At 61.0% G+C, this 20,029-nt stretch overlaps 6 protein-coding genes across 6 annotated transcripts; 3 read left to right on the plus strand and 3 right to left on the minus strand.

Annotated features, from left to right (window-relative positions):
- Positions 1-359: 359 nt before the first annotated feature.
- Positions 360-1,941, minus strand: PLICBS_001645 (uncharacterized protein; the record flags this gene model as incomplete). Its single annotated transcript, XM_018317269.2, has 2 exons — positions 360-1,562; positions 1,648-1,941. The coding sequence occupies 2 exons, from the start codon at positions 1,939-1,941 to the stop codon at positions 360-362; spliced, it is 1,497 nt and encodes a 498-aa protein (XP_018182794.2).
- Positions 1,942-3,297: 1,356 nt separating this feature from the next.
- Positions 3,298-3,786, minus strand: PLICBS_001646 (uncharacterized protein; the record flags this gene model as incomplete). Its single annotated transcript, XM_065599877.1, has 2 exons — positions 3,298-3,657; positions 3,733-3,786. The coding sequence occupies 2 exons, from the start codon at positions 3,784-3,786 to the stop codon at positions 3,298-3,300; spliced, it is 414 nt and encodes a 137-aa protein (XP_065455949.1).
- Positions 3,787-8,352: 4,566 nt separating this feature from the next.
- Positions 8,353-9,684, minus strand: PLICBS_001647 (uncharacterized protein; the record flags this gene model as incomplete). The annotated part of the gene is made up of 7 exons (XM_065599878.1): positions 8,353-8,602; positions 8,703-8,953; positions 9,033-9,059; positions 9,114-9,254; positions 9,309-9,395; positions 9,489-9,548; positions 9,616-9,684. 7 exons carry the CDS (start codon positions 9,682-9,684, stop codon positions 8,353-8,355), a joined length of 885 nt encoding a protein of 294 aa, XP_065455950.1.
- Positions 9,685-11,582: 1,898 nt separating this feature from the next.
- On the plus strand, positions 11,583-13,229 carry PLICBS_001648 (uncharacterized protein; the record flags this gene model as incomplete). The annotated part of the gene is made up of 1 exon (XM_018317268.2): positions 11,583-13,229. The coding sequence occupies one exon, from the start codon at positions 11,583-11,585 to the stop codon at positions 13,227-13,229; it is 1,647 nt and encodes a 548-aa protein (XP_018182793.2).
- A 1,101-nt stretch (positions 13,230-14,330) lies between these two features.
- Positions 14,331-15,483, plus strand: PLICBS_001649 (superoxide dismutase [Cu-Zn]; the record flags this gene model as incomplete). Its single annotated transcript, XM_018317267.1, has 5 exons — positions 14,331-14,343; positions 14,787-14,966; positions 15,080-15,231; positions 15,304-15,400; positions 15,461-15,483. 5 exons carry the CDS (start codon positions 14,331-14,333, stop codon positions 15,481-15,483), a joined length of 465 nt encoding a protein of 154 aa, XP_018182792.1.
- Positions 15,484-16,596: 1,113 nt separating this feature from the next.
- On the plus strand, positions 16,597-19,251 carry PLICBS_001650 (uncharacterized protein; the record flags this gene model as incomplete). Its single annotated transcript, XM_018317265.2, has 1 exon — positions 16,597-19,251. The coding sequence occupies one exon, from the start codon at positions 16,597-16,599 to the stop codon at positions 19,249-19,251; it is 2,655 nt and encodes an 884-aa protein (XP_018182790.1).
- Between the last annotated feature and the right edge of the window lie 778 nt (positions 19,252-20,029).

The following is a 20,029-nucleotide window of genomic DNA, read 5'->3' on the forward strand; positions in this document are numbered from 1 at the left end:
CCTATACGCACTGCACTGACGATATGGCAGCTACGTACTCCCCTGCGAGCTTGTTGGACCGTCGGCCAACGCTGCCGCGTGTATTATCGCAACGCGCAGAGCCGCCTGGTATGGGCGTTGAACTACCCTCGATCCGCTTATACCGCCCTCAACTCCGTATGATGAATATACTGCCATTGCATGCACGGCGTGCTTAGATATGCATCGTTAATAGGCCGTTGAATCATGTTTGCTCCTGCGCCCCAACGCCACTCCCATGCCAGATATTCTGCTCGCTCAACCCTCCAGTCTCCTATATGGACAAAAAGCCAGAAATGCAACAACGCTCCACGTCCACATCCGCCACCCATCTAGCACCGTCAGTTCAGCTCGCCATTGCCCTCGCGCCCCAGCGACGGCAGCCCCGCAGCGCGCAGGTCGGCGTCCACCTCGTCGAGGTGATCGAGGAAGTGCGCCCTCACGTCATCCCACTGCGCGTCCTCCCCCTCGCTGGTGTGCAGCGCGGCAGCGCCCTCGCCGCGCAGCGCCCAGCGCGTCAGGTAGAGCGGCGCGCCGATGTGGAACATGAAGGCCGTGGCGTCGTCGCACACGCGCTCGGCGCGCAGCGCCCGCGTCGAGGCCTCGCGCCACGTCGCGTACGTCTCGCCGTGCGGCATGTAGCTCGCCTCGTAGCTCAGCCCGCCGCCGGCCAGCACGTGGCTGCTGCCGCCGTACCGGCCCTGGATCAGGCCCATGACCTCGGTGCTCATGTTGCGGTGGTAGTACGGCGGGCGGAACGTGTCCTCGGCCGTGAGCCACTTCTTGGTGAAGATGAGCACGTCCGTCAGCGATCCTGAGTCGCCGATGCCGCGGCCGCCGGCCGTCAGCACGCAGTACACGGTCGGGTCGGCCTGGTCGTGGTTCGCGTTGGCGAGGTTGACGAAGCGGTCGAGGGCGTACTTGTAGGGCGCGAGGTTGCCGTGCCAGGCCACGACGTCGAACGGCGTGTGGCCCTGGCGGCACGAGTGCAGCCCCCCGGCAAGCTTGTAGACGACGTCCCAGGGCGTCTCGTCGACGTCGAAGCTGGCGACGGGGTGCTCAAAGTCGCGCGGCAGGGCCATGCCGTTGGAGCCCACGGGGCCCAGCTCGGGGAGGCGGTAGTGCGCGCCGAAGACCTCCTGGATGTAGCCGCGCGAGGGCCCGTCGGGCAGCAGGACGCGGAAGCGGAGGCCGGCCTGGACGACGAGCAGCTCGCCGGGGCGCACCATGAGCCAGCCCAGCTCCGTCTGGACGTGCAGGCGGCCGTGCTGGGGCAGGACCAGCATGTCGCCGTCGTTGTTGCAGAAGGCGCGGTTCGCCATGGAGGCGTTGGCCGAGTAGACGTGGACGGCGAGGCCCTGGCGCAGCGTCGGGTCGCCCTGCCCGCCGATGGTGCGGATGCCGGCCACGAAGTCGACGCCGCCGACACCGCTGCCGGCCGCGGCGGCTTCATCGTGGGGTTCCAGCAGGGGGAAGGGGTCCCAGGCCTCCTGCGACGCCACGAACTCGACCTTGTCGTTGGCTCTCGAGAAGCACGACTCGATCTGCCAGAGGGTCAGCGGCCGCTGGTTATATTGATCGCAGAGGAGGATGAGAGACAGAGTGTGAGGGGAAGGCGCATGCACGTACGTGAGGGTTCAGGTCCGGGGCCGGGGAGACGCGGCCGTGGGCGACCGAGGGCCGCACGCGATACATCCACACGTGCTGGATGGCGTCGCGGGGCGACACGACGGCGGCGCCGTTGAGCTGCTCCGAGTACAGGCCGTACTTGACCTTCTGCGGGACGTTGCGGCCGACGGGCAGGACACCCGGGACGGCCTCGGAGGCGAAGCGGTTGCCGAAGCCCGTCTGGTAGCGGTGCGGGTCTGCCGCCGAGGGGGCCGTGGTGAAGGCGGCGCCCGCTGCGGCGCGCAAGGCCGCCATGCTGGGGGGGAGTCGAGGACGCGGACGGCGATGGCGACGTTTGATGAAGGGCGGCGATTGGAAAGCGGGGAGTTGGTCGAGTCTGGCGGAAGTTGTTATTGTTGTTGTGGGTGGTGGAGGAGGTGGTGATAGGTATCGTCGTCGTTGGAGGCAGTGACGAGAAGTTGTGATGATGATGATGAGGATGGTGATGATGATGCACACGTACAAACTACAAACTACAAACATGAAAGTCGCCGGCCGTCAACCTTTAAACGAGTCCCAAAAAGAAAATGGAGGCACCGGCGCCGCCCCATCTCCATCCGAGACGGCGGCACACACCCGCCCGTCCCACTGGGGGCGCGCGATGGTCCATCCATCCACTTCGCCTTCGCATGCCGCCGCCCAGCTGGGTAGTCTTGCCCGTCTGGTCGGTCGTCGACTCGCCCAAGGAAAAAAACCACCCGGTCATCCCTACATAATACATCCTTCCTATCAGCTAATACAACCCACCTCACCTTCTGGTCTCTGCCGCGGCTCTAACTCCCCCTCCCCCTCCCCGCGTGCGTTGCGTTGTATGCCGTTCTTGCTCGCTCGCTCGTCGTCGATTGCGTCTGGACTCTGCCCGACTTCTGGCCCCCCTCCCGGCGCTGCAGTGAACCCTGCAAGCGCACCCGCATTGCCGGCGCCAGGCGGCCGGTCAGGGAGCGCTCACGGCAGGCAACGGACGCAGGTGGTAGGGGCTCGTGGCAGGCAACGAGGCGGCACACAACAGCAGCAGCCAGCTAGCCAGCCCGCCCGCCTTTGCCGGCAACTCTGGCGGCAAGGTTCACCCCCCATTTTGGACGTCGCCCCCCCGCGGAAATGGCTCTCCTGGGTGGCTGATGGGCGCCGCACGGGCTGGATGGGACGATGTGGGGAAGGGTCGGCGATGGCTTGCTGGCGGCGGGCGGCACGACGTCAAAAGTCTGTCCGCACTACTGCATGTAAACTCCCGAGGCACGTTGCCCGAGGCGGGCATCAACATGAGGCGCGATTCTGAAATGTGCAAATGACCTTGTTCGTACTCCCCACCTGGTTGGGTGCTGGTTTGGTGGTTGTGAAAGAACAGCATCACACGGCTTCGCATGTGTACGGACTGGCACGGAGGAGGTAGCTCTCTCGGTACAACATGTCTACCCATGCAATGTCAACTGGCCTAGACGACCGGTGGAAGTCAACACAGGCATATATCAGTCTTGTCAAGCATCTCGCGCTTCATCATAAGCTCCTCGCCCTCGACTGGAGACCGTAGACCCAACCCCTCGGCCATCTACTCGACTTCCGCTCACTCCTCCTTCCCACTCCTGCCCTCACCCTCACGTCACCATCGCGACGTCAAACGGCAGGCAAACCGCGCGCCGTCCGCTGGCTCGCCGTCGTCGCCGTCTGCCTCCTTGTCCAGCCGGAAGAGACCTCCCTCGGCCGCTCCCCTGCCGTCTTGCCCCGGAGGATCCCGTCCGCGCAGGTCGTCATGGCATCCCACTTTTCGGAAAAGCTCCTCCCCTGCGATACCCAGGCGCATCTGACGAGGGCCAGGCGGCAGTCGTCCACCGACGTCGGCTTGCTGGCCACCTCCTTCATCGTGCAGTACGAGTCCTGTCTTCGCTCGATGCAGTGCCGCTTGGCCTCCCGGTCCTTGGAGCTGTGCTTGCAGTTTGCATCGGGCTGCCTCTTGAGCTTACACATGAAGGGAATCTGCGACGGTCAGTGCTCCGTGTCGGATGGATACGCCTTGCTACCCTTGACGGCCGGCACCGCCTCTGCACTCACCGGGGCGCCAATCCTCCTCGGGTGAAGAAGCCCTCGGCGTTCGTTCTTGAGCATCAGGCCCAGATCGCAATCCTCACACTAGATATACTTGTCAGCGGCTTCCTTCACGCCTTATTTGCGGGCTAGCTCAAGGTGCGGGTTGGTCGTACGCCGTCCAGAGTCTTGCCACAGTAGCCCGCAAGGTCAAAGCGGTCCTATATCCCAGGCTTTCTATCCATACGCGGATGGAATAAGTGATGGAGTATGGAATATTCCATACTCCATACTCCATATTCCATACGGGCTGTTCGTATTCCATACGTATGGAATAAGACCGGAAAAATGTTAACCCTACCGAACCAGTTCAGGGGTATTGAAATTACCGGGAGCTTCCATCATGTTTCCAGTTCGAGAACAGCATGAACACGACACATCGTGATGCGGTCGGCGCGGCATGTCCCAGCAGTCCTCCCGCCTTTCGGGTGGCTTTACTAGCCATGTGGGGTCGCCATCGTCCACTATTGAGCCTCGCTCATCTCCAACTTCTGTTCCACTGAACCCCTCTGACGCCAGCGTCCGTAAGACTCGAAAACGGAAGGCAACAGCCAACACTTGGGCGCACGCCCGCGAGCCACAGGACGCAGAGCCAGCGCGCTGCCCCCGGAAGAACGAGAAGATCTATTACTGTATGCATTGCCGGGATCCCACCTATTCCACGACCGTCTCGACTACGTTTCGCCGCCACTTGCTCAAGGTCCACGGAATTGAGCTCCTTGCCCCCGATCATCCGATCAAGAAACAGCGCGACAACCTCATACAGGATGCTTTCGCCAAGGCAGGCGAAGTAAATGCTGCGAAGCAATCAGCGAGACAAGAGGAGACTCTTCGAGCTGCAGTCAATCGCAAGGCAGCGCTCGAAGCCCTGATGCAGCTCGTCACAGTCCGCAATCTCTCCTACAATTGTAGCTCTTGGCCAGAACTACACGCGCTTATTTGTGCGGTCAACTACACTGCGGAGGATCTTGTAAGCCTCTCACACGGCTCCATTCAAAAGCTGGTCTCCAATTCCTACTGTGTGCACAAGGATATCCTGCGGAGAAAGCTCCAATCCTCGCCCTCGAAGCTCCATCTCTCCGCCGATGTCTGGTCAGCTCCAAACCACAAAGCATTCCTTGGTATTTGCGTCAAATTTGTGGACACGGATGCCAGAGAGACACTGCAGGCGCTACTTGCCCTGTCAGAGCTACCGGGCATCGATGGGCCCGGCAGCCACGGCGCAGCTGAGCAGTGGAAGTTGATTCAGCATGTGCTCGATGACTACAACATCTGGAATAAGATCGGCTTCTACACCGGCGATAATCATGGTTCCAACGACAAGCTCTGTCGTCTGCTCAGCGAGCATCTGCGGAGGAAAGGTATCAATTGGGAGGCAAAGAAGCAGAGGATTCGATGCCATGGTCACGTCATCAATCTCGCTGTGCAAGCATTCCTGTTCATGGACTCCAAAGAGGCCGCACAGGCAGCTTTGGAACAGATCGAGAGCGACGACGAAGTTGCGTTTGGCAGTGACTTTGCGGAGAGGGTCAGGGCGCAAAAAGCGCTTGGCTGGCGTCGACTAGGGCCGCTTGGCAAAGTCCACAACATCGCCGTGCATATGCGCGAGAATGACTATCGATGGAACCTATTTAGGAAGCGCGCAGGAAGGTCCTTGGGGCTTGACAATGATACGCGCTGGAATTCATGGTTCATTCTTCTCGACGTTACTCTGGATCTCCAGGAGCACGTGGAGTGGTACCTGAGAAAATATTACGAGGACGTGCAGGACGACTATCTCACCCCGAATGAGTGGAGAGTCCTTCAGGAAACACGCGCCTTTCTTCAGCCCTTCTGGAAGATTACTCTGCTCACGGAGGGCCGCTATGCCACTCTAGACCGGACGCTCTTCACCATGGACGTTCTTCACAAGCATTACACACAAACGTTCCAAAGACTGTCCGACAATCACTGTCTCCGAAGTTGCATTGCAGCCTCGTGGGCTGTATTTGACAAGTATTACCAGCTTACAGACGAGAGCCCTGCTTACGGGGCAGCCATGATACTCCACCCGTCGAGGCGGATGGCCCACATCAGGAAGAACTGGCCGAAAGCGTGGCACAAACCAGTCCTTGACGGCGTGAAGAAGTACTGGGAGGATCATTATCAGGGACTGCCGATTACAACCACAACGCCCGAGTTACGAGATAGCCTACAGGCGCTCGACGAGTATGACCTGCTTGCTCGAGAGCTGGATGTCGTTAGCCCAGCCATGTGCAACCTCGACGAGTACAAAGCTTTCACTGCAGAAAGTCCGGTCGCCATCGATTGCTCCCCGCTCGCTTGGTGGCTGAGAGAGGAGCAGCAGCAACGATATCCCCGCCTATCTAGAATGGCCATCGACATCCTCTCAATACCCGCCATGTCAGCTGAGCCAGAGCGCGTCTTTTCCGGCGCACGGCGCACGATATCGTGGGACCGATGCCGGCTGGGAAGTCGTACAATCGAGAGGGGAGAGTGTATAAAGAGCTGGATCAAGAGCGGCATCACGCAGGGGATTCCGGTTGACTTGGCTGAGGAGGGGGACGACGAGGAAGCGGGTGGTATGGAACAGTGGCGACAGTCAACACCTTGCTCCTCCTAGGACTAAGGTCATTACATGTTAAGATTATTAATTAGATGACGTCACTTTGCGTATTCCATACGTATGGAATAAGCTTCCATACGAGGTCCATTCCATATTCCATATTCCATACAGGCCTGTATGGAGTATGGAGTATGGATAGAAAGCCTGCTATATCCAGGGAGTCGTCAGCGTCGGGCGGCCGAGGTGAAGGCCGTGGCCTTGGATTCAATCGCACCTTGTGAGTAGGGCGGTCCTGCACCTCAACGGTAAGCCCAAAGCCGACTGAAAAATCGAAAACAAAACCATGTCCGATGCTTCACGCAACGTCACTCACCCTTGAGTAGAGTTTACAATCAACTGTCCCAAGGTCGTCTTGTCTCTATGTGCCGCTAACCCATTAGCGACACTCCACCGAGGGCTGTACCTCCTGTGCCGGCGCGGGTGGACTTGCAAGCCAGCACTTCAATTCCATCCTGCCCTCGTACTGCTTCCACCAGGAGAGCCTCAACGGCTCGAACCCGGCATAGTCATTGGACTGCGGGGCGGCGAGCGCAAGGCCACATAGTAAAACGAGGGCGGCGATGAAAGCCTTCATTATCACCAAAATCAAAAGGCCAAAGGATAACACCCTAAGCAGTCGACGGTGTGCCTATATTGGCTATTGTCTAGGCTTGGGGGGTGCGGCGGTATTTCGACTGGTCGCTGCGTCGTAGCGTCCTTGGAGGTGGCCACGTCCGGGCCGCCCAACTCCTTTATGGGGAAGACGCGCTCCATGACGAGCACGCCAAGTTGTGGAAAATGTGTCACAGGGCCTGATTCCTCGCCGTGTAGTCGAACAGACCAAGTGACGGGATGGACAAGCCACGCCTGCGCACATGGGGCCGGTCCTTTAACCTTTGCCGGGTTCCCCCGTCAGCAGCATGATGGACGAGACACAACTGTCGCGGGAACCTCCGTGGCCTGGCTCCTGAGCACTTCAATGCAATGTCGCGCGTGTTATCTAGCCTCTGATGAGAGGGCGATCAAGCAGTTCCATCTAGTTTGCGGAGCGGCAAGGACGCTCGCTCCGCCATTTCTTCTCAACCACGGCGAAACGCTGCGGTGCCGAGCCACGCCGAGCCCAAGACCACATCACTAATAATGCATTCGGCGAGCATTGCGAGAATCAACTGCGCCTGGACTCGGAGCTTCGAGTGGCATGAAGACGGGCGCGCGGGCAACGGACCTCCAGCCATGCATGCGTCGTACGACAGCTCGCCACTTTCACGGCCAAGACTCTCGTCATCAATGCATGGCCATCCTGCGGTCGTGTCCGGTAAGCTCGATTCTCGCTCTGAGAGCTGCGTTTGGCCAGCGAGCCTGGCATTTAGAATGGGGCCTTGACACTGAGTTGTAAATGAGTTGGAGCGAGCCACGCGCGTGCTCGTTTATGCCATTCCCACCGCGAGCCCACACCAATCCGTACGGAGGACGTCACGAAGAGAGCAAGGTGTCCTACAAGAGGCATCCCAAGCCCGTGATCCTTGGATTTCCACGCGGGATTTGCCTGTTATTGGATTTCACTGATCAGATGCTCGACTCATACTCCATCACACCGCCATAACACCTTGAAGGGCTCGAGTACGCTGATCGCGACTAGTTGGCAACTCGCTTTCCGGAGCGGCTCCCAATGGAAGTTCATACCCAGTGACAGTGATAATGCATACACATGCAGAAGAAAGCCGGAGCGTACTGAGACACCAAGATGATATTCAAAATAGAACCTGTGCCGCGTGTAGCCCGCCGAAGCAGGCTGACGGCCCAGATGAGAAGGCTAGAAGTAGTCTACGAAATCGACGCGCCATTCCTACACATGCAGCTCCCATGACCATCACCGTGTTCGCGGAGCCCTGCAGCCACCTTGTCTTTAGAGGCAACTTTGCCGCAGAGACACCGCTGTCGAGACCCCGAGCTGCAAGTTGAGGCTCCCCCGCTTGCGAGACTTACTGGGACCCGCTGACCATGAAGACCTTGTTATACTCCTCCTTGAAAACATTCTGTCGGGTCTCCATATCCCACCTTTGCAGCTTTGGCATCTTGCCCAGCCTAGCCTTCACGGCCGCGTCGACAACCGCACGGGCCTTGACGCAGTCGTCCATGGACATCGTCCTGAATCCTGGCTTCGGTTTCTTGATATCCTTCCGACACTCTTTCTTGTATATTTGCCTCTGCCTTTTGGGAGAAGTGGAATAGCTGCTGCCGTTAGCATCCGAATTCATCACGATTCAATCCTGTTGCGGGCAGACGAGCGGCGGAAGGACTGGCCTGGCGGCGCTGTTAGGGGATGACTCACTGGGTTTCCTCCGCGCAGAAGACAGCCATCTGGCCGACCACTTCGGGGTCCTGGCCGTTGTCTATCTGCGTCACGCAGTTGTTGAGAACGGCGACGCAGTCTTTGGGGTCGGATGTGGTTAGCCGGATTTTGCGGTCGTTGTAGCACACCGAGTATACGCTCCTGTTGAGCAACTGGCTACGGGTGCGCTGAGGCGTCAAAATGTCCTTCTCAGGGTAGTCTTTCAAACGGCACTCGTATCGCGTCGTGCCCTATACTTCACGTCAGGTCAAGTTCTGGGACGGTACGTAATAGATTGGCCCGCAGCACGGTCGCAGTCCGAGTACGAACCTTGTCAATCCTCTTGCAGTCGACGCACTGTGGATTGCGTTAGCGTCCATAACGGAGAGCTCTTCTGGAATAAGTACGCACATCATCTTCGCCGCAGAGTGACTTGATACCAGAGGGGCCCATCAACTGTATTCGTGACGACGCGGTTAGCTGGGTCATCCAAGCGACGAGCTGGGCAACAGAGGGCCTATCTGGGTTTGGGATGTGACTTGCTTGATCAGCCTGTTTCTACGTTAGCATCTTCTCCGTCTGACGAGGATGTTTACATCTTCTCACCTGTTGCTGGTTGCCGGGAAGATAAATCGCGCAGCGAACAACCCCTGTGAACGTCTCTTTCCCCTTTGGGCCCTTCACGATCACGTCCTAATGATGAATGCTGCGTTAGCAACACGAAAGGAGCATATACGGCTCTCGGCCGCCACAAGCTGGAGCATGGGTGGTGGTGGTGCCACGAACCGGCCAGCAGTCGTGCGCCTCGGTAGTCTCCAGATTCTGGAGATCTGCCTGAGTCAAAGACTAATGTCTGTTAGCCCATTTTGCGTTTTGGCTTGTAACGATGCGTATATTGGAGGACGGCACTGACATTGGGATCGCTGAGGGTAGCGACGGCTGTGCCGCACGCCAGAGCCAGAGAAGCGATGGTGGCCTTCATGTTGGGTAGTGTTGAGAATTGTTGGTATCGTTCTCGTTGTTGACGGTTGTTTGTTTGTTAGGGTACTATATAGCTGTTTGATGTCGAGAAGATGCGAGTTGAGTGGTCTGGTTCCCGTGCTTGGAGCGGCGATCTTGATCTTCCTTTATAGGAGAGGCCATCGCCACCCCAAAGTCGAGGCCACTGTGGCAGCATGGCCTGATCGTCTTTGCCCGAGGAGATTTGTTTCATGCGGCTCGTTGCCTGCGGACATGCCATTGGACGGCGGTCGCTACGAGATGCGTTGATGCAAAGCGAGGCGAACTGCGGATACATGTACAGACATGAATGGAGCAGGCAGCTCCGGCGCAGGGACGCTGCTTGGAGGACATTCAGCAGGGCATTCGACTAGGCACGATATGCATAGAGAATAACGACAAGCGAGAGACGCCGGCTATCCGACTGCCCTTGTCCGGCGAGTCCGCGCGTCTGAGGTGCATTGCACGCGACATGTCCGGCGTTGGATTCTCGGCCGACCCGCTCTAGCCTCTGTGATCCTTCCAGAAGCAAGCGTAGGTCCTTTCTACTAAGCGAAGACGAATGTGCCGCGGCGCAAGGTTTACGAGCTGTTGACGGGGGCGGAGTCGGTACCTCCGTATAGTAAATGAGAGATAGCAAGACGCAAAGTACTCGGAATCGGACGATAGCCGTGCCACGGGAGAATTCCCTCGGCTCCATGTCACCGAGAAGACGCAAGTCGCGTGACACCTCTCTCGACATATGAAATGCGTTTATGCATACGTACCTACCTGCCGTCCGTCCCAAGCCGGGATTTTAAAGTCAATTGAGATACCTGTGGTGGTGGCTTTGGCTGTGGCTAAGGTATGAGTGCAGACAAGGCGAGATGCGGGCGTTGCGCTGGCAAGCGGACACATGATGCACCAGACAGTTTGCGGGCAGTTGGCGTCGAGATGGAGGGCTTCTTTCATGTTTCCTTGAAGCGGCATGGCGCACAGCCTTTTCCAGTGCCGCCTGCTCCAGTACTTACAGAGTACGATGTTGTCCTTCACGCTGGCTCTCTACCTATGGACCTCGCGGCGAAGTCAGCGATACGTCGGTGGCATGAAACTGCATAGACCGGCTTCCCATGAGCCCTACTTGCCAGAAAGCGATGGGAACTATAAGCATCTCGCCTCCGACCGCCGGACCGACAGAGAGAAAGTCCGCCATGTCGGCAGCTCCGAGAGTAGGTGCGCTGTCCGCCGTGCGCGATAGCGGAGGGCCGGCCGTCACCGCCTCCCGAACCCGCAGAGTGCCGAGATTGACGTTCATGCCTGGCGGCGTGGACTTTTGCCTGCGTTCGGCAACGGACCTATTTACAGAGCAGCCACAGGCGGGGGATAGCGGCAGAGCATCCGTAGCGCCCGCTCCGTCCGAGTGCCGCGGCCAGGGTCTTCGGGAGAGGCGCCGACATGCTGGCCCCTCCCCCCTTCAGCTCCTCGTCTAGGGGCGAGAACAGCACTCACCCAAGGTAAGGACAGGATGGATCTTGTGCGGTGAGCGTAGGCACTTGCGGCGGGCTCCCTTCAGCGCCTGGTGGAGCCGCGCCGCATGCCTCGAGGACGGCAAGCGTATTACATAGCTTCCATTGCATGCTGCTGCGCCACTGGGACGCGCTGGATTAGCATTTCTTACCTCCGTCACCTCATTGCTAATGCTACAGTACCTTCTGCGAAGCACCACCACCTGAGTGAGTGAGGTTGCAGCGGAGGCTGACCGCTCGAGGCGGCACAGCTGCGCGTCACCACCGAGCGCGTCCGTCCATCTGCACCTCCCGTCGTCTTCGTCCCAGCCGCAGCTTCCGCCATTTCGACACCCACACAACCCTCATCAATGCCATCGACGCCTCGAGCCTCGCCATGGCCCTCGCGCGACTCCTGCTGGGCCCGGCCGGGCTGGCCGTGCTGCTCGCCGCCGCCGCCCTCTTCCTCGCCTCCCGGGCTGCCGGCCTCGGCGGCGGCTCCTCGCGGCCTCGGCGGTTCCCCCGGCTGTTGCTGCCCCGGCTGGTGCTCCCCCGGCGCGGAGGGCGCCCGCCGCTGCCGCCCGGCCCGCCCGGCGAGCCGGTGCTGGGCCACCTCCGCGTGGTGCCGGCGTACGGGCCCGAGTACGCCTACATGCGGTGGTCGCGCGAGTACGGCTCCGACGTGCTCTTCCTGCGCGTCCTCGGCCAGCCCGTCGTGGTGCTCAACTCGGTGCGCGCGGCCGTCGACCTGCTCGACAAGCGCGGCGCCAACTACAGCGACCGGCCGCGCTTCGTGCTCTTCGAGGTCATGGGCTGGGGCAAGACGCTGACGTTTCTGCGCCACGGGCCCGACTTCCGCACCCACCGCCGCATCCTGCAGCGCAGCTTCCAGAAGGGCAGCATCGTGCAGTACCAGGCGCTGCAGTGCCGCGAGACGGCCGTCATGCTCCGGGGCTTCCTGGACCGCGGGCCTGGCGGCTGGGACAAGGCGCTGCGGCGCTTCGCCACGGCCGTCGTGCTGGGCATCGGCTTCGGCATCGCCATCGACAGCGACGACGACCCCTTGGTCCAGGTCGCCGCCGACGCGAGCTACGCGCTGGGCCACGGCGGCGCCCCGGCCGGCACCCCCGTCGACTTCTTCCCCTTCCTGCGGTGGCTGCCGCGCTGGTTCCACGACCGCTCGCTGCGCTTCGCCCGCGACTGGCGCTGGGCCATCCGCGGCCTGCACGACCGGCCGTTCGAGGCGGTGCTGGCGCTCGCGGCGCGCGACCGCCGCCGCTCCCTCATCAAGGAGATGCTGGACCAGCGCGAGGCGCAGCTCGCGCGCGGCGAGACGCCCGAGCTGACGCACGACGACATCAAGGGCGCGGCGGGCGCCGTCTTCGCCGCCGGCCAGGACACGACGTGGGCGACGCTGCTCGTCTTCGTCCTCAACATGGTGCTGCACCCGGAGGTGCAGGACAAGGCGCGGCGGCTGCTCGACGAGGTGGTCGGCCGCGACCGGCTGCCGGCGTTTGGCGACCGGCCGCGCCTCACGTACATCGACTACATTGTGCAGGAGGCGCTGCGCTGGTGCCCCGTGTCGCCCATCGGCGTGCCGCATCGCTCGCTCGCCGACGACGTCTACAACGGCTACTGGATCCCCGCCGGGTCCTTTGTCTACGCCAACGCGCGCGCCATGACGCACGACCCGGACACGTACGCGGACCCGGACGCCTTCAACCCGGACCGGTTCGCGCCGCCGGCGGGAGGCGAAGGGGACGGCAGCGGCGGCGGCCTGGGCGAGCCGTTCCCCAGCGGCCAGTTCGGCTTCGGGCGGCGCGTCTGCATCGGCAAGCACCTCGCCGAGGCGAGCGTGTGGATCGTCGTCGCCTCGGTGCTGAGCACCATGCGCATCGAGAAGGCGCGCGACGAGCACGGCAACGAGATTGAGCCCGAGGTCGAGCTGACGCAGGGCCTGACGAGCCACCCCAAGCCGTTCCCCTGCCGCATCGTGCCGCGCGACGAGCGGGCGGCGGAGCTGGTGCGGCGGGCCGAGACGTGAAGGCAGGCAGGCAAGCAAGCAAAGCATGGTTGTGGTATATACCCGGGGGTTTTGTTTTCTTCTCTTACCTTTTTTTTTTTTCAAAAATGTTGTGTCTGCTGTCCATGTAGTCGATGTTAGCGGGCGTTTCGTCATACTTCTCAGCTCAATGCTGTTGCTACCCTGTGTAGTATAATGTAGTTCTCTCTGACGTTGGGCATAGCCGTGATATGCAGTCGTTCCATGGAGACTGGCACTATAGCTTCAGCCGCCGAGCATTGCATCTCCTGCTTTCTACCATCTCAAGGCAAATGCAGAATTGTGAAAATGGAGTCGGTACTGTCTCAGCCGGTGACCCTCAAGTCTGCAACCAGTGAGAGCCTGGAGAGCAACGCCATCCGTTTTCACTGGCGACTGCCGGTTGCCGTATCCGGTGTCTCAGAAGCCATACTGAAGTACATCCCGAATTACGTACTTCGCTGGCCCACGACTGAATCCTCCCGTCTGCGCACAGGCATTTGTCAGCGGCTAGGTTTCGCCATTGGCGTCGGCCTGCGCAAAGAATGACGCAGTGGGCTGCATGCATAGGCGGCGCGGCTTTGCACAAGCTGCCCCTCACCTCGCCCGCGGTTGCCCCTTCCCGCTGTAGCGCCGGCCAGCATCCCAGCTCTAGGTCCCCCCAGCTGCCGAGCTCAGCAGCGGTATCTCACCTATGGCGGGACGGAGACCCCACCATAGCACCAACCTGGAAGCACCAGCACCAGCAGCCCCTCGTAACTCCGCGCGCCGGCAACGGGGCACGTCGGATGGCCTGGGCTGGGCGGGCTCAATTTCGTCGCGCCTTGTTCCGAGGTTGGTGCTGCTGTGGGTGCTGCTGGTGCTGCTTCCGCTGGCCGGAGCTGGCGTGGACTTGCTTGGGCTGCTCTGCTTGGTGCGAGCCCGTCCGTCCGTCTCGTCCGTCTCCGTCTCTCTGCCCGTCCCTCCTCGCGTTTCAAAACCCGTCGAGTCCCCCTCCCCCTCCCCCTCTCTCCACTCTCGCGTCATCGTCGTCGACAAAACACCTGTACCTCGTCCTCTTTCCCTAACTATAACCACAAAAAACCAATCATCAATACCGCAAACATGGTCAAGGCCGGTACGTGCTCAACCGTCTCGTGCGCATCGTGGTTCTCCGTGTGTCTGGCCCTGGCCTGGGTCGGGTCGGGCCGCTTTATAGGCGTCGGAAGCAACGGGGAGGGGTGTTGCTCTGCGATTTTGTGTGCTGCCGGCGAGCTGGTTTGAGGCAGTTTTTGAATCGCCCCCGAGCCACCACCCCCTCGAGGTGCGCCCCTGAGCGGCCGCTCGACGGCTAGCTACCCTGATGGGCGCAGCTTCGTTCTATGCTTCCGTCAAGCCTGGCCTGGCCCGGCGGCCCTTTTTAAAGGGTTCCGAGGCAGCGAGTCCCTTGATGGACACGGCGGCCCTTGATGGGCAGCTTCGGCCCCCTCTGTCTTGTGCGCCCGCGCCCGGGTGACATCAGGAACCACGGCACTGACTGGAGTGACTGGTTCATGGACTAACTCGTCTCGTCTCTCGCAGTCGCTGTCCTCCGTGGTGACTCCAAGGTCACGGGTAACGTCATCTTCGAGCAGGAGTCCGAGTCCGCTCCCACCAAGGTCACCTGGGACATCACGGGCAACGACGCCAACGCGAAGCGCGGCTTCCACATCCACACCTTTGGCGACAACACCAACGGCTGCACCTCTGCCGGCCCTCACTGTATGTCTCCTTCTTCTCCCATTGCCTCGCCTGGCAGCGGGCAGCAGGTCATTGCTTTCGTCCTCTCCGCCAAGGGCCTCTCAGACGCGCTGACGCAAACAACTCCCGGACAGTCAACCCCCACGGCAAGAAGCACGGTGCTCCCACGGACGAGGAGCGTCACGTCGGCGACCTCGGCAACGTCGAGACCGACGCCCAGGGCAACGCCAAGGGTTCCGTGTCTGACAAGCACATCAAGCTCATCGGCCCCCACAGCATCATCGGCGTAAGTGCCCGCTCCAGTCGGGAGAGCCAGACAGAGACACAAGGACATGGCTGACCGAGCTTCGTTTCGCAGCGCACCGTCGTCGTCCACGCCGGCACCGACGACCTCGGCAAGGGCGGCAACGAGGAGTCCCTCAAGACTGGCAACGCCGGTCCCCGTCCCGCCTGCGGTATGTGACGAGCCCCGAGCTTTCAGGATTGCATAAAAGATACTGACGAATTGGCCCTAGGCGTCATTGGCATCTCCAACTAGAGTGCTCGCCCGCGCAGCTGCCACGGGAGGTACAAGGAAGACACCGCCGCAACTAAAAGCGTCATGGATGAAATGGGGTTTCTCGGGTGGACATTGGTGCCATAGTATGCTCAATTGAACGCCAAGTTTCCCGCAAAGCCACGAAGCGGCCTTCTACATATTAAGTTGTTCTTCATTCTGTGTTCACCTGGGCGGCGCAGCTCGGCTCGGCGTTGACATCACCGGCCGCACAAAATAAGGGGTAGTAGCCGAAATTCTGTGTGCGCAGTTACCCCAACTCCACGGTGGTGCAGCCCTACCGAGGCGCACACTGCAGACGATGGCACGACGTATCTGCCGGCACGCATGAACTACCATGAGACAGCCGGCCAGCTTTGTGCTGCCATCGAAGTCGGGTGCGGTTCCATGTTGATGCCCATCTGCAAGCACCGCAGTGCCGAGAGCTCCATGGGAAGCTGAAGCCCCCCCCGCCCCGCACAAAGAGCTTCTGGTGGCTTCTGCCCCGCCACGTGGTGACAAAAAAGAGGGACGACGCTGCGCACCACTCAAGGCCAGATTCACTGGTCGTGCTGTTATTGACCGCCCACCCTTTTGACGTCGAACCAGGGGGGTGGAGCCGGTCCCCTGGAGCTTGTGCGAGCCCCACACCGCCGCCCGGCCTGCCCAAATTGGTGACATCTGGCCAAAAGGCACGCGAGTGCAGCCCTCGGTCAAGCTCTCCTTTGCATCATCGCCTCAATCATCTGGGAGGTGGCTCATTGACTAGCTGTTTCCTCTCTCCCTTCTTCCGGTCCTGCCCTCCTGTCTTCTCCCAAGTAAGTGACTGTCCCCCATGCTGGCGGCCATTGATCTACCCGGTCTGTGGGTTTGCTGCTGCGCTCGAGTGTCGGCGATGGATTGGATGGCTGTCTTTCTCATGACGCAACGAGCTGCAAAGCCCCGAGCTTCAATGCATCACGGCATGCACTTATCCGTGTTGCACGGCCGGGGAGCTCGTGTCCAAAGAGCGTGAACCAGCTCACAGCCCTGGCACCCCGTGGTCGGCCGCCGCAGCATCTCAGAGACACCTCTGGCTGACCCCGAGCTCGTCTAGCCCGCCTCCGGTCCTCCACCATGTCCAAGACTTTCATCGGCAACGTCAAGAGTGTCCTCAGCGGCGACACCTTGGTGCTGACGAGCCCCAACAACCCCGCCGCCGAACGAACCCTCTCGCTCGCCTACGTGACCGCCCCGCACCTGAGACGAGACGGCGACGAGCCCTTCGCCTTCCAGTCCCGCGAGTACCTGCGAAACCTCGTCGTCGGCAAGCCCGTGCAATGCACCATCCACTACGCTGTCCCGTCCGGCCGCGAGTTCGGCACCGCCAAGCTCAAGGACGGCACTGAGCTGCCCGACGAGCTCGTCAAGGCCGGCTGGCTCAAGGTCCGAGAGGATGCCGGCCGGAAAGAGGAGTCCGAGGAGATCCTGGAGAGGCTCGAGAAGCTCCGCGCCCTCGAGTCGCAGGCCAAGGGTGAGGGCAAGGGCCTCTGGGCCGGCGTGGGTGGCATCATTGAGCTCCAGAACGACCTCGGCGGCCCCGAGTTCATGAAGGAGTGGAAGGGCAAGACGGTCGACGGCATCGTGGAGCGGGTTCTCAGCGGTGACCGCCTGCTCGTCAGGCTGCTTCTCTCAGACAAGAAGCATGTCCAGCCCATGACTCTCCTCGCCGGTGTCCGCACGCCCTCCACCGAGAGAATGGTGCCGTCCACTGGCACCACTCACCCCGCGGAAGAGTACGGCAACGAGGCCCGCCAGTTCGTCGAGACGAGACTGCTTCAGCGCCAGGTCAAGGTCGAGATTGTCGGAGCTAGCGCCCAGGGCCAGCTCGTCGCCAACATCATCCACCCTCGCGGCAACATCGCCGAGTTCCTTCTGCAGGACGGCCTCGCCCGCTGCAACGACTTCCACTCCACCATGCTGGGCGAGAAGATGGCGCCTCTGCGCGCCGCCGAGAAGCAGGCTCAGTCTAAGAAGCTTCGCCTGCACAAGAACCACGTCGCCAAGACCGAAGCCGGCAGCCAGGAGATGACCGTCACCAAGATCGTCGGCGCCGACACAATCATTGTCAAGAACAAGGCCGGCACCGTCGAGAAGCGAATCAACTTCTCCAGCGTCCGCGGCCCTCGCGCCGGCGAGCCCTCCGAGAGCCCCTTCCGCGACGAGGCCAAAGAGTTTCTCCGCCAGAAGCTGATCGGCAAGCACGTCAAGATCAGCATCGACGGAACGAAGCCGGCGACGGAGGGCTTCGAGGCCAGAGAGGTCGCCACCGTCACGGAAAAGGGCAAGAACATTGGCTTGCTGCTGGTGGAGGCCGGCTGGGCCTCGGTCATCCGACACCGCAAGGACGACACGGACAGGGCCTCCAACTATGACGAGCTCCTCGCCGCGCAAGAAAAGGCCAAGGAAGAGGGCAAGGGCATGTGGTCCGGCAAGCCCCAGAAGGCGAAGCAGTACACCGACCTGTCGGACAACGCCCAAAAGGCAAAGATTATGCTGGCCACGCTGCAGCGCCAGAAGAAGGTTCCCGCCATTGTCGACTTTTGCAAGGCCGGTTCCCGCTTCACCATCCTCATTCCTCGAGAGAACATCAAGCTTACGATGGTTCTGGGTGGCATCCGCGCCCCTCGCGCGCCGCGCGCCGACGGAGAGGGCGGTGAGCCGTTTGGCAAGGAGGCGCTGGAGCTCGCGAACAGGAGATGCAACCAGCGCGACTGCGAGGTCGACATTCACGACATGGACAAGGTCGGCGGCTTCATCGGCGAGCTGTACATTAACCGCGAGAACTTTGCCAAGGTGCTGGTCGAGGAGGGCCTCGCGTCGGTGCACGCCTACTCTGCCGAAAAGTCGGGCAACTCGACGGAGCTGTTTGCCGCCGAGAAGAGGGCCAAGGAGGGCAAGAAGGGCCTGTGGCATGACTACGACCCCTCGCAGGAGGAGAACGGCGAGGAGGAGGCGTCCGAGGAGACGCCGCAGGAGAGCGAGGTTTCGCTGGAAAAGCGGCCGACCGACTACCGGGATGTCATGATCACCAACATCGACAGCAACGGCAAGATCAAGATCCAGGAGATTGGCAAGGGCACGTCGGCACTGGAGACGCTGATGAACGAGTTCCGCAAGTTCCACCTGGACTCGAAGAACAACAAGCCGCTGGGCGATGCGCCCAAGACGGGCGACTTTGTCTCGGCCAAGTTCTCGGCGGACGGCCAGTGGTACCGCGCGCGCGTTCGCGCCAACGACCGGGCGGCCAAGGTGGCCGAGGTCATGTTTGTCGACTACGGCAACAGCGAGAAGGTGCCGTGGTCGAGCCTGAGGTCGCTGGACCAGGGCCAGTTCGGAACGCAGAGGCTCAAGGCGCAGGCGGTCGACGCGTCGCTGTCGTTCGTGCAGCTCCCGACGGGCGCCGACTACTTTGACGAGGCCATCGGATACATTGCGGAGCTGACGGAGGGCAAGCGGCTCGTGGGCAGCTTCGACTTTGTCGACAGCAAGGAGAACGTGAGCTACATCACCCTGTACGACACCAAGGCGAACAACGAGCTGCCGGGGCTCAACGACTCGATCAACAAGGAGGTGCTGGCGGGCGGTTACGGCATGGTGCCCAAGAAGCTCAAGGCGTGGGAGCGCAGCAAGGCGTTTGAGCCGTACCTGAAGCACCTGCGGGAGGTGGAGAGCCAGGCGAAGCAGGAGCGCCGTGGCATGTGGGAGTATGGCGACATTACTGAGGACTAGATGCGCACGCGCGCGCGCGAGCGAGGATGGACGCGACTATAAGACGCGCAGCAGTCACCAAAATGAATGAAGAATGACTCAAAAGACTGGCCAGTGGATGATGACGAGACCGACCCGGCGTGCGCGTATCAAAGTGAGGCCCCGATAAAAAAGTTGTGCGATCGACAGACGATGGTGCCTTGGGTGCCTCTGCCCTCTGCTTTTGCAGTCGAGGCTGCTTGCGGGCTGCGACGAGGCCGGACATCTGTCCACGGGGACCCAGTTTTACGTAGTATGTATGTCGACCGTGGCGTGGGGCGGCGGGCATGGAACGGGTCTCGCGACAGGCCGTTCGTGGCACTCGGCGTTGCGTTGACCAAGCATTACCCAGTGGCCCGGTTTAATTGATGGCCGCCTGTGATAATGACGACGGAAGTTGGGGTGCTGGTGGTGCGATGGCTTTGGCTTGCGAGTGCTCGTACGCGCCGGGAGAGGCATCATGCATTCGCTTATTATGGATGCTCTGGAGTCTGGACGGGCTGGTGCTCGTCGTGCCACCTGCGACGGCAGTTTTGCACGTCCGTATGTACCTTGTAGACGAGAGGAAAGGTACTTCGTACAGTACCCTGGGCACGGAGGATTGTGCAGTCAACTGCCGGACTGATCGGCTCGTCACAGAGTGTTTCATACTACGTATTCACGCAATTGGGGCCGACCACCGCCAGTGCCGGTGCCAGTTCGTCGTTCTGGTGAATGAACGCATGGCCCTGGCACTGTCACTGGAACGGCGGGAGAACAA

The sequence above is a fragment of the Purpureocillium lilacinum genome (genome assembly GCF_023168085.1).
Source record: "Purpureocillium lilacinum CBS 284.36 DNA, scaffold_1, whole genome shotgun sequence".
NCBI lineage: Eukaryota > Fungi > Ascomycota > Sordariomycetes > Hypocreales > Ophiocordycipitaceae > Purpureocillium > Purpureocillium lilacinum.